The 13,909-nt window shown below is 42.6% G+C and overlaps 1 protein-coding gene across 2 annotated transcripts in view; it reads left to right on the forward strand.

The window, feature by feature from the left end:
- Positions 1-13,909, forward strand: part of LOC144811986 (cathepsin E-B-like) — a 461,737-nt gene that overhangs the window by 334,975 nt on the left and 112,853 nt on the right. For both annotated transcript variants that reach the window (XM_078673901.1, XM_078673900.1), the window contains one exon: positions 5,012-5,130. In XM_078673901.1, the coding sequence (XP_078530027.1) occupies positions 5,012-5,130 (119 nt within the window). The remainder of the gene's footprint in view (positions 1-5,011; positions 5,131-13,909) is intronic.

The raw sequence follows: 13,909 nt of genomic DNA on the forward strand, positions 1-13,909 counted from the left end.
GGTCCGTCCAGGGTAGGGGGAGGATGTTCTCTAGAGTGATTTGCTTGTTGTTGGTTAACAACCCATCCAGTGTGTGTCCGGCTAAATAGGTGGGCCTTGTTACTAGTTGGGGGAGTCCTGTTGCCTCGAGTCCTGCTAAGAGGGCTGAAGTGTTGTGATCGTTATGGGCTTCAAGGTGGAAATTGAAGTCTCCTTAGCTGGTGAAATTAGATTCTCATGCTAATATTTCTAATAGGAGATCTAAGGCTGAGAGAAATTCAGCTCATGGTCACGTTGGGTGGTAGAGAAGGATGCCTTTAAAGGAGTGTGAGTGAGTGAGTGCTATTGTGAAGATAAAGGCTTCATAGCTCTTCGAGGGGATTAGTTCTATATGCCAGTGTGGTAGTTGGAAAATCAGAATCTCACCCCCCCCCAGTCTTACTGATCAAGCTACGCCCCTCATTGTTAGCCTGCTTCTTCCTCAAAAAACAAGCATTGGCAAAGCCAATTGGCTTCACCTATGTGATAGATATGGGCATTTGCCAGTGTCTTTTAGCCATGTTGAACAGCAGAGTAGAGTGGAGTGGAGTGAGGTGGAGTGTGATGGCGTAGAGTGGTGTGGAGTAGAGAAGAGTGGTGTAGAGTGGAGTGGGCATAGAATGGAGTGGAGTAGAGTGGCATAGAGTGGAGTGGCGTAGACTACAATGGTGCATGATGGAGTGGCGTAGAGAAGCATACAGTGGAGTGGAGTGGCGTATAGTGGAGTGGCGCAGAGTAAAGTGGAGCGGCTTAAAGTAGAGTAGCATAGAGTAGAGTGGTGTAGAGGGCAGTGGCAGAGTGGAGTAAAGTAGAGGGGCATGGAGTAGCATAGTGTGCAGTGATGTAGAGTAGATTGGCATAGAGTGGAGTGGTGTAGAGTGCCTTACAGTGGAATACAGTGGAATAGAGTGGGGTGGAATAGAGTAGAGAGGAGCAGCGTAGATTTAAGAAGAGTGGACAAGCATAGGATAGAGTGGCATGGAGTAGAGTGGCACAGACTGCAGTACAGGGGCGTAGTATGGAGAAAGGGGCCGCTGGAGCAGCATAGAGTAGAGTGCTGGGGAGGGGTCTAGAGTGGTGCGGAGCAGAGTAGAGTGGAGTGGCATGGCATAGAGTGGTACGGAGTAAAATGAAGTGGAGTAAAATGGCATACAGTGGAGTAGAGTGGCGTAAAGTAGAGGGACGTAAAGTGGAGTGGAGTGAGGTGGCAGAGAGTAGAGTATCAAACAACAAACTAATGATGGAATGTTTTGCCCTTATTATGGGTTCATCAGCCAGGCATAGCTTGATTCCAGTGACACAGTGAGCACAGGACACACATCTGGGCATACCTGTCACACGTGGGGCATCAACAAACTCTCATTGAGTTTGAGATGTTACAGTGACAGAGGTAAAACAATCAAAGAATCTTATGGAATAAGTGCTAAGAATGATTCGGCCTGAAAGATGTGATTTATGAGAAGTGACAACATTAATGGACTACTTCTATTCTAAATAAGTCAGTGTTATCCCTGTGAGCTAGTCATATGGTAATAGTTAACCAACCCTTGTGCATTAAGAGTTAATGGCCAGAACCTGTTTTGTATCATTGGTATAATTAGGGCATCTATTGATTGATTCAGAAACTACTATGGGAGTTACTGATTCGGCAAAGCCATTTCAATTTAAATGTATTGCTTAATGGAAAGCCATTAAATATGTTTAAGCATTATAGTTCGTGTTGACTTCCCACTGATCCCATTATTTGTCTTGCAATGGCATAGAATGGGATTAAGTTGTGTAAGTTAGTGAGGAGGCTAAACCACTTCACTGATGAGGTGTACTCTGGTCGGACATTAGGGGTTCACTAGGTGTTTGCTTTCCTTCAGTTCGGCGGGTCCAAAATTGAACTATTTGACTGGAGATGCGTGTTGAAAGAAAAATGCTCTAAAAGATGAAGTAAGGCTTTTGAGTTTGGGTACAAAATGCATTTCGAGCGATGTTTTAAACAAGTGTTATGATGAGGATGTTTAGCTGTCTGTGTGTTGTATACACTAATAAAGGGGGCATGGTAATTATAATAAAAATCACTAAATATTGACACCTATGGTCTTCTAGACGCAAGAAGTTTGTGCGAAACATTGTCAAGAAGTTTTTAAACAGATATTTTGCTGATTCACAATAACCTTTATGCACATAAACCACATGTATGTGCTCAAAAAGTTACATTTTAGACCAGATATTGAAGGCCCTAATTTTAAAAAAAATTCCAGGAGCAGATGGTACCTAAGGCAGCAGAAAGCCTGCCAGGTAGGCAGATTTCCGAAGGTTATACATGTCAGGTAAAGGCAATACGAAGGACTTACTATAATGAAAGTATTTTGGTCTTGCTTGAGACCCTCTATTCTGGTGTTCATCAGGATTGTATTTCTGTTGTGACCATGATGCCTTTAATTGGTAAACAACCTTTACAACGAAACTTTTACAACGCACTACCATTACAGCGCGGTCATTACAACGCAAACTATTACAACGCATTGCGCTGGGGGGCGCTCTAGGATAGGGAATAGGTTAATTTACTATCCAATAACCTTCCCTAGTGTCCACGGGGACTGGAGTTGGAATAGTAAATTAAACTATTCACTATCCAACACCCAAAAGCACTATGCGTTGTAATGGATTGCGATGTAAAAACCGCGTTGTAAAGGCAGGCGTTGTAATAGCCTGCGTTGTAACGTCATACATCCCCTTTAATTGTATATCACAATTTTCATTATTGCCGTTTATCCATATGTATCCGATGGTCTGGATACCCACATGTGATAAACTTGCGTACATCGAAATGGAAATAGTGCACATAATCAATAGTTATAATAAAATTCTGAAGCGGCTCAGTAATCCATAAACCAATGCTGGGAAATGCTAGTCTATTTGTTCCCCCAATCGGTCGAGTACCAATTTTCATGACTGTGGATTTATTGAAATACCTTTATTTTTGTTGTGTAACATTTTGTTGTAGATTTCTTTGTCGTTGTTGCATTGTATTTAGCTTTACATAAATTATAATCGTAAAGGTTGTGATGTGACGAGGTTGTAAGAGAAGATGATGAGAAGCAGAGGCATTTCTTTGTGTTTTCATTGCGTGGAAGGAAGCATGAACATTTGTGCTGCGGGATCATGCAAAATGAAAAACATTTGTGGATGCAAGTCTGATTAGAGCAGTGAAGCTTATTTCTATGCCTGTGAGAAATTACTAAAATGTGTTCCACATAATTTCACGAAACTTTGCAAAGAAAAACACAAAATTTGGTGAAATAAAATTTTGCAGTGTGTTGTGTGAAATTTGAATACATTGATTTCGAAGTAAACTTCACATTCCAAAGTCACATGAGATACCTTCAAGGTGACAGGTATGAAGAGATAAAATGTCGAGAGCGGGATATTTTCTGCTCGACTCAGACTCCCACGGAGCAAAATTGAGAAACATTTTATGAGTACACTAAAAAGTTTTCACAGATCTGCTTATATCCTGTTACTTTCTGTATTGTCCAGATATAACCTCTCCACAGAATATGATATTTCAGGAAAAAAGAGCTTGATAGGCAAGGATTTTTTAAAGATATATTTTAAATTGGAGGTTGCAAGACTTGGAGGCAAAGTATTAATACTCACCTTTGGGATGTTTACCTTCCAATACTGCGGTGCCTTGTTGTAACCTCATCTGTTGTCTTACTTTATGTAGACCGGTGGTTCTCAAACTTTTGACTTCTTGGGGCCATTGGTTAATTTGTAGAAAAAAATTAGTGTGGGGGCTCTCGATAGGAGGCAGCTTGCACCATCCTATTTCTCCTATTAGCTCTGCCTCAAAGAGACCCAACTACTGACCATGAATGTGGGGAGAGGATGTGGTGTAAGGGCCAGAGCTGCTGAATTGGGAATGGGGGAAACCAGTTTCGAAACTTGCGGTCAGCTCAACATCCTGTGATTCCAGGCACCTCACTTAATCTCCCCGTAAATGAAAGTGTCCTTAACGGGCTCATGAAAAGTGGTGGTGTTGATAAAAGTGTCTTTAACTGGTGCTCATGAAAAGTGCTGGTGTTGATGATTAGATTCCGGTACTGAGCAACAGAAACCACTGGCTCAAATTAAGCACTCCCTGGGACCACACAAAAAATCACTGTTGAAAGCCGGTGAGCCTGGCCTACGCTATTTCTACTATTCAAACCTCAAAAAAAGTGCACAAAAATATAGACCGAAGTATACATAAAACAAGCATGCAAATTATGAAATAGTTTATTGTGTCACAAGTTGGCGTGTTTCAAAATTTGTTTTTAAAGTGCTAAAAGATTAAATGAAATGATAGACTTAAGCTTATGTCTTTGCCTTTTTGCTCGAAATGCATGCACATACCAGTGCTTCAATTGAGGCCACCTATCATCTGTACTAAATTCTGTCTGTTCAATTTGTAATTCCTTATATTTCTTATATTTACAGATTGTTTTAACATTTTTAATTTTACATATATATACAGTATTATTCTGATAATATTATTTACTTTTCTAAAATCTCAAGGGCCCCCTGAGTTGGCATTGTCCCCAGGTTAAGAGACACTGATCTAAAAATGTATATATATTCTTTTTCTTGTACATTGAAATACACAAGGAAATCAGGATGATTTTCAAAAATATCTTATATGACTGTAGCTATACCCTGTTGCACCAGTGTCTGTTTGATGTGAAGCATCCCTAAAGCCTTGTCTGCCCTGAAACAACTTTCAGGGACATAAAGCAGGCAGGATAATACGAGTTTGTGAAAATATCTCATTGTGCGAAAGGTCACTCTTTTCTGCTTGTGAAAATGTACATTTCAAAGATTTGAAACGTCATCCATTAGAGCAATTTAAATGCTCTCAAATTTTAGTCTTCATGTTCTGTGTTCTTTGTCCCCATCACAATCTGTAGTGCTTCCTCTCTAACACATGACTCTGTTAAAAATTGTTTTTTCCTTTTCCCAGGACCCCATGAGAGATTTAAATCCTTTCTATCAACCTCTTATGAACATGGGGGCAGACCATTTTCCATACACTATGGCACAGGACAGCTTCTAGGAATAGCTGGTAAAGATACTTTAAAGGTAGGGAAAATCTGCCCCTCTTGTTCTTCACACCATTGTCAAATATGGCTTTTAAACTGCAATGTCCCATTGTGGGGGTCACGGAAGAAGATGTTAATGAGACCTTTCACCATGGAACCGCCTTGGCAAGACTGTGTGGATATCTGGTGCTGGATCGCGAGCTTTGGGTTACTTGGAGAATCCTTCCATTTGGCATGTATGCACAGCAGGAGCAGGTCCCCCCCATTCCCCTTCACAGTCCCAAGGTGTGCTTCAGGGAGCTGCTTAAAGTTATCAAAGGAGCCCATTTGGCATTCTCAAGCCCTACTGTTGACATCAATTTGTTGAACCCGCTGTTGTCAGTTCTAGGGCTTGGTGTAGAGGAGGTCCAACAGCAGAGGGGTCCCTGCTGATAGCAGGAACTGGCAGTGTAAGGTTAAAACGCTGCCCCATATTTAGACAGTAGACAAGGTCCACGTCTGGGCCAAATCATCAGCCAGCAAATATGTAATTTAATTTATGTTTTAAAGGCGAAGAGTAAATTTGCATCTTATTTTAACCAAATGGTATTGACCTAAGCCCATCTAAATAAACAGCTCTGCTGAATTAAAAAGATCCATTATTGATATACAGTTTAATAACTCACAAGGGAACGATTATTGTAACTGCATTTCACTTCACTCTAAAAAGGTTTATACATATGTTTGAAGGTATGTAGTACTCTTTATTAGTAACTCGAATCAGGCAATATTTTTGAAAATGATATTTAGGGCACAATATTTCTGTGAATGATACAACCTGCTTTGATTTACATACAAGAGCAAGTTGAAACTGATTCTTAATTAAGCTGGCAAGACAGCTCGCTGTGAGAATGTAACACTTGCAGAGCTCTGTTTGTAACTTGTAAGTCACATTTGTGAATTGTGACCTTTCATCGTTCTCAGGAAGATATACTAAAGGACTATTGAGTTAGGTAAACAAACAAAATAACTAGTTTTGAACATGTTACGTGCATCACCGTTGAAGCTGGCTATGAGGAGAGTGACAGCATCAGGCACACCACTGAGTAGGGCATTATCTCCATCAAGGTAAATGAGTACAAGACTTGCACCTTTCAAAGAAAATTGTGGAAGGAAGAGTTTCCTCTTTAATAGGAAGCTGGATATGATACCACAACATTTGGGATTTTCTAGTGTGTGCTCCTTGAAGATGCTGGAATTGATTAGGATTCTCAGAGATTTGACTTTTGTGGCAAGAGAGTTTGAGAATCTACTGATTTGTAACAAATGGGGCAAATTCTAAATCATGGTATACTCTGCTGAAATGGGTAAGAGTGAAATCAGGTTTATTGGAAGTTAGCTTTAAGTATGTGCTTCAGCCATAAACAACTCCTTCTCAGTATTAGAAATATATATGTAACGACAAACTGGGTAAATTGATTTCTTATTCTTGTACAAAATGTAAATAAATTCACATGAAAAGTAAGAGATTGATTGAACACATATAATTTGTACAAATACATCATTTAAAGTGTTCAATAAAGTCTATAAACCAAACTTGGGTTTTGATATGAGAATAAAAGCTGCATACCAAGGAATACACCGGTGGCCGTGTTCAATAACTCAAACCCACCAGGTCAGAAAAAAACATAAATACCCTGCTACATAACAAATAATCCAAAAAGGGTTCTAGGCTTCTGTCGGTAGATGCAGCCTGATGTATGTACAACCAGTCACAAAATACTGGCCCCAATTTGCTTACAGTATTTTTGCAACCAGTGTGGTATTATGCAAACCGACCTATGTACTAATAGGTCACTTCGAAAATTGCAGATTCGTAGTGGGTCACAATTCAACCTACCTCATGAATATTAATGAGGTAGGTGGTAAATTGTGACCCATTGTGAATCTCAGTCATCACAGGATCGTGGCCTGCTCGTTTTCAATAAAGCACATTATTGTTCATTTATGATAGCATGGTTGCCAACATGTATTTTGTGGCATCTAGACTAACCATTTCTGAAGGGCTTTATGGAACAATTTAAAAAGCAATACATATAAATAGATGCAACATAATTACAGTATGACGCATCATTGTGCAAGGAGTTACAGATACGTCAGTATTTCTGACGTATCTGTAGGCGCAAAAGTGACGCATTGCTGGAGTGTGATTCAGAAAAGGGGGTGGTGATGAACAGAGTGCCTGAATTAAGCAGACCACTCTTACCCAGTCCAAAGATCAGGGCTTGATCCATCACCATTTTTTAGCTCACTGCACCATCCCAGCTCAGAACTTGGCTATATGCAAATTAGTCTGTTCCTGTCCCAGTGCATGATGGGAACAGGGCAAACCAAACTACCAAGCCAATTCTTGTACTGGGAAGGAAACAAGCTTCCGGGGACCGGTTTCTGCCATTTCAGGCGTCTTCGGCCCGGCTTGCTTGAATCCTGATGGTGCAATGAGCAAGGGACTCACATCTGAGTATACCCTTCCACGCTTATGGTGGACAAAATGATTCAGAAAAGGGGGTGGTGATGAACAGAGTGCCTGAATTAAGCAGACCACTCTTACCCAGTCCAAAGATCAGGGCTTGATCCATCACCGTTTTTTAGCTCACTGCACCATCCCAGCTCAGAACTTGGCTATATGAGTCCCTTTCTCACTGCTCCATCAGGATTCAAGCAAGCCGGGCCGAAGAGGCTGAAATGCCAGAAACCGGTCCCCGGTAGCTTGTCTCCTTTCTGGTGAAGAATTGGCTTGGTAGTTTGGTCTGCCCTGTTCCCATGATGCACTGGGCCAGGGACAGACTAATTTGCATATAGCCAGGTTCTGAGCTGGGATGGGGCAGTGAGATAAATAACGGTGATGGATCAAGCTCTGATCTTTGGACTGGGTAAGAGTGGTCTGCTTAATTCAGACACTCTGTTCATCACCACCCCCTTTTCTGAATCGTTTTTGGCCACTACAGGTGTGGCAGGGTATACTCAGACATGAGTCCCTTTCTCACTGCTCCATCAGGATTCAAGCAAGCCGGGCCGAAGAGGCTGAAATGCCAGAAACCGGTCCCCGGTAGCTTGTCTCCTTTCTGGTGAACAATTGGCTTGGTAGTTTGGTCTGCCCTGTTCCCATGATGCACTGGGCCAGGGACAGACTAATTTGCATATAGCCAGGTTCTGAGCTGGGATGGGGCAGTGAGATAAATAACGGTGATGGATCAAGCCCTGATCTTTGGACTGGGTAAGAGTGGTCTGCTTAATTCAGACACTCTGTTCATCACCACCCCCTTTTCTGAAGCATTGCTGGAGTGTGTCACAAAAGTGACGCAATTCCAGCAATGTGTCCTTTCACATGGGGCTTGCGTCACTCTTATGCCTGCTGTGAGGCAGACGTAAGATTTTTACGCATTTGAGTCCTAGAAGTGGCGCCGTGAAATCTCATAAATTTCACTGCGTCACTTCCATGACCCTTTCTTGCGTCAATATGCCTCCCTTTCATACATTATACCTGGCGCAGGTATAATGTGGCGGAGGGGTTTAAAAAGTGACGCATCTACCTAGATGCGTCACTTTGTAAATATGGCGCAACAAGGCAAATTTTTTTACGCCACTGGTGCGTCACAAAAAGTGACGCACAGCCTCATAAATTAGGCCCCTTGAGAGTTAACTAACATATCTAGTTACTAATGTGTTTACTGAAATCGCTTCAAGACTCAAATAAAAATATCAAATATAAAATCAACACATAATGTTTATGTTATGTTAAAGTGTCCGCATAGCTACCCACGCACGGGCTTCCAGGCGCTAAACAGGACACATGAAGAATATGCTGCTTTAACTGAAGGGTGTGTTTTCAATTGCTTCCTAAAGCTTAGCGGATAATTATTTGATCTGAGATGAATAGGATGAGTTACAGAGCTTTGAAACCAGGTATGCAAATGAGCAACCCCCTGCTCTTGCTCTCAAAATTCTAGTGTTGTGTAGTTCCTATAAACCTATATAAGACCTGCGTGTTTAGACAAAATACATTGTAGGATTGGTGTCGGGACTGATTCTAGACCCCCCCACAGGGTATGTTAGCCTGTATACCAGCTAGCCCACAGTGCCAATAGAAACCCCTCTTACCAAAGAGAGAATAGTTCTTGGCAACTATCGAACATGACAACTCTGATCCCTCAGGATCGAGGAAGCAGTACGACAATTTTTCTCTCAGTTACTTGTGCTCACTTTGTCTCAGAGAGATACACAGAATAAATGGTGCAGACGTTTTCCAGTAAGCATTTATTGAACCAGCGTCATTCTAGTTTAAAATACGTGTGCTGAAACATCCATTAGACAGAAACAGATGTAAATGATTCGAAGCACTAACAGAATAAAAGGATGGTAGATTTCTACCATTGTGCTAAAACAATGAATACAGGCAAATGTATAAAATATATGACAGTAAAATGCGTACTCCTACGATGCAATCATAACTAGATTTACCTAAGTGTACCTAACATGTATGTAAGTGTAAAAGCCAAGAATCCCTCAAGGATAAAGTCAACCCCATTACCTGAAGTGAGAGACTGTGGGACCCCATCTTGGTCTCGAGATGGACACCCCGCAAGGGATGTCTGACCACTGCGAGCTGGAGTGTCTGCATACAGGAGCCTCAGCGTCTCGCGTCAGTGTGTCAGCATGGAAGTCATTTTCTCCTCTGACTATCTCAGCAAGATATAGTGTTTATATACCCAAGTTGGTACCCTCTGTGGTTCTACCTTGCTGTGTCATGTCAGATGTAGGATGACGGAAGGAATGACCCTTATACATAGTTATTATGCAGGAGATGGTAGTCCTGCTGAGTTTCCAAGAATCCTCATGCATAATGGATGAGGCTAGTTTTCAGAGATAATCATACATCATGTAAGCAGTATTGTAACTAGGTAGAAGGTCAGTCCCAAGAACCGTTAAGTAGTGTAATGGTAGGGGAGAATATAGGTGATTACCTGAGCCTATATTGGGATACCAATATGAAACATAACACCCACTGCTCATCTGACTGGACGACATACTAAAATTCTAACATACTACAAGCAATTTGTACAGAAACAAATAATTGTTGATATAGGTTACTTCCGCAGTGACAAACATTTAAAGAGTTACTTTGATCTTCTTTTATGCCTATTGAACAACGTGAGAAACAGACAGGATTGATGTCGAATTATAACTTTATTTTAATTTTTGACATTAGTGTGTTAAAAATATTTAAAAATGCTAAGATCGTAGTTTAAGCAGTAGACGTTATTTTTTAAATATGTTCGTTTATATAGTTTGAACAATTAGTGACTGAAAGCCATGCAGTTTAGAAAAAGTGTCTATTGTTCAAAATTCCAAGTTTGTTTGTTTTTGAAAAAGCCGAATTTTCCCAGCACACAATGAGCTAAATGTTTTAGTGTCCTGGCTGGGAGACGCAACATCACTGTTGCTGCAATCGCAGACGACGGTCCCTGCAACACCTCACAGATCAGGTCAATCGAGCACAGATGTTCTTCCGTATTCTCCACACCACTACTGGGGAGGCCTGTGTGACAACCGAGGCTTGAGTATTTGTTGAGGAGCCGGTATCCAATCTGACAGCAGCTGAAGCATTCTGTGGTGGCTCCTAGGATGCAGACATCAACATTGGAATACGCTGAGGACACTACAGAACATGGGCTGTTATCGGCTGTTGATACATACGGTGGCGCAACTGATGGAAGTGTTAGACAGAGGTCCAACACGCATTCTTGTCTGCAGAACAGGCATCGGAGGACAGGCAGGATACAGCCGATCCGGACTGACCTGATGATAGGAACCAAGATTCACTCAGTTCGCGGAGGCGAGGTGTGCCCAGATGGAGTACCATACGATCACGGTATTGGCGCTCCAAGAGCGTTTTTTTCCATCTCCTTAGTGACTGGGACGTCAATTGCACAGCAGAAAAATTACAATCAGGATACCTGCTACTAGTGACAGGATCTGTGGAAGCCCTCCAAAAATGCTTCCAAATACGGAGTGTATGAAGTTGGGAATAACACAGATGATTGTCTGAAAGGTGCTTAACAGTTCAGAATATATGGTCTTAAATAGGTGTACTATACCTGTCGTATCAGACATGTTACAGATACATTGTACCATTTCTGTGAAATGGAAAGGGCAGTTTATTCGTACGAGTGCCTGTATCTCAGCTGAGGACCTTGCAACCTGGAGATCATAAGTTTCTCAGGCGGAGGTTAAGGGTGCGGTTTGCTGTAAAAGCATGGCTTTCATTCGGCTCAGAGTATCAAACTGTATAATGTTTGAGCTTGTAAAGCGCACTGCTACCCGTAGGTTTCCTGGCGCTGTATAACGCTGGGGAACCCGTCCTGGCTTTCCCTGTGGGATGGTCCCTGCTGGGAGTTCCCAAGGTGGAGCCAGGCATCCCCGGCGTTGGTGGAGCCGTTGTGGAGATTAGGCAAGCTAATGCCCAGAGTTGCCAAGTGGGACTCCTGATTAGAGTAGGCGAGAATTATCGAGTCCACTGACCCAAGTCCACGACCCTGCCGCGTCGGGAATTGAACCCTGGTCCCGGCCGACTTCTGCTCCGGGGTCTGCCGCCTCTAACCAGTGAGCCACACCACTCCACTATAAAGTAAATATTAAACGAAAGCCATAACAGGACCTCCTTGACTGTATGGGTCGGTGGAAACAATACTTGCATATACCAAGTCACCCTGGAGCTTACAGTGACAAGATATGCGATGCCCGGGAGCATCTCACAACAACCTTCACTCTTCAGCATCAACTAACTCCCACTTCAAAGTAACTTGAAAACCAGGTTAATCCTGGCAGCTGGGGACCCTTTCAAGTGACAGGATAAGTTAGCAACTGAACCATTATATGCCCCATGAAGCATAATATCCTGGCATATGAGAGATCCACTTAAAGAATTCTCACAGTTGGTACCGGTTAGAAACACTTCCACGTCCTGCATTGAAATCTGTATGGTAATTCCCAAGATTCCTTGATGAATTACCTACCCATTGCTTCATATCTACCTGCCCGTTATTGTTCAAGGCAACACTGAAACTGGAAAGTTGTGACAGGTAGTGTTATATGGCCATGGATTAACCATTCTGTGGAGGGTGACTCTGCCACAGTCAAAGGTAACTTGTCCAGTTTTTCAATACGCATCATTGTATATTTTGCTCCCCTTTGTGCTATTGTTATCTGCTTCTCAGTTAGATTGTGTGCAGAAAATATGGACATAGTGTTCATAAATGAGTGCAGCGTCCAGCTTAATAACATAATAGAACGTAGTTGCGGTTGTCCGTGTTGTAGTATTGACAAGTCCTGTTCTAGTATATCTATAGCAGAAGATACAATGTTGCTCAGTGAATAAATCCTGGATGTTAATGTAGTCATATGATTGTCACCCACAGCTAACGCCTTTTCTAGGTTAGTTCTATCCATTTCACAAAGTCTCTCCGTAGCTTCCTGTTGAGAGATTTTCCAGATTTCATTATAGACAGCGTATAGGAAACGTTTCTGATGTTGCTTTCGAGGACCTAAAAAGAAAAAACCTTAAATCCACCTCTTCTGAGAGTAAGGATAGGTGCTGTTACACCAGGGACAGTGTTGAGGTTTTTAGCCAATCAACGCACAGCTTTTCAACACTGTATGATGTCACCAACCCCGGATGTTCTCTTTGTACATAATAAACCCTTCGGTTGTACCCCAGAATCTTGATTGACATCTGTTTGTGTCTGTGGGCCAAACTAACCATCCGTTCCAATTGGGGTCTGAAGTATTGTACTGCATGATGGCATCCATGGTGTCCCCTCCACGTGATGTAAAATTGATGTGTGAAGGTGTGGGAATCTGAGGTGTGTTCAAATCCTTGTTCTTGGCTAGTCCAAGACAGGAAGTCTGTTGCACAGAGTCATTTGGAAATATTGTCTGCTGTGGAATGAGGCACGCTCTAAATAGTGCTTCTGTTCCCTGAACTTGCCATTCCTTTGAACCCCAGACTGATTTCATGTCTACAGTGTCCTTTCATAAGTCGAAACCCTGTTCAGGCAGTTGGGAAATGAAGGATGCAGAATATATCTGTTTGGTGTTAGTATTAAACCCTGAAAAATAAGAACATTTCTGTGCAAACATTTTTTAACTACTTTTAGGTGGTGTCGAGCAATGTTTCCATTGGTGGTAAGGTTTCGTGGGATACTGGATTTGTGTAAAAAATGATCACCATAATGATGGTAACAGTACATAGGGGGTGTTTATAATGGCGGGCGGATCCGCCCGCCATCCCAACTTGACTTACCCCCCCCCACCATATTATCATGGCAGGGGGTACCGCGGCGGATGGAAAATCTTTCCACCACTTTTCCGCCGGTTGGGCGGACTTGGCCACTAATATGGTGGCAGTGCCTACCAGGCACCACCATCCATATTAGTATAGGTGTGGTAACTGGCCTTTCCATGGTAGCATTGCCGCCATGGAAAGGCTGCCGGGAATTGGCTATGGTGGCCTGTTGTGGGCCCCCTGGGGGGTGCACTTGGAGGGTACGCAGGGTACCCCCTTGCAGTTCCCTGTACCAAGTGGCAGGCACCGTGTGGTGCCTGCCACGTGGTGTAGGGAAATGCAGTACATGCCCTATTACCATTGCGGACAGTGCTGCAGCCAGACTGGCGGGCGCATCCTGATTGGGCAGGTGGGACCGCCGCATGTCTGGCGGTCGGTCCCATCACCGTTATGGTGGCGGGTGGATTGATGTCCGCCCGCCATCATAATGAGCCCT

The sequence above is a fragment of the Lissotriton helveticus genome, chromosome 1_1 (assembly GCF_964261635.1).
Source record: "Lissotriton helveticus chromosome 1_1, aLisHel1.1, whole genome shotgun sequence".
Lineage (NCBI taxonomy): Eukaryota > Metazoa > Chordata > Amphibia > Caudata > Salamandridae > Lissotriton > Lissotriton helveticus.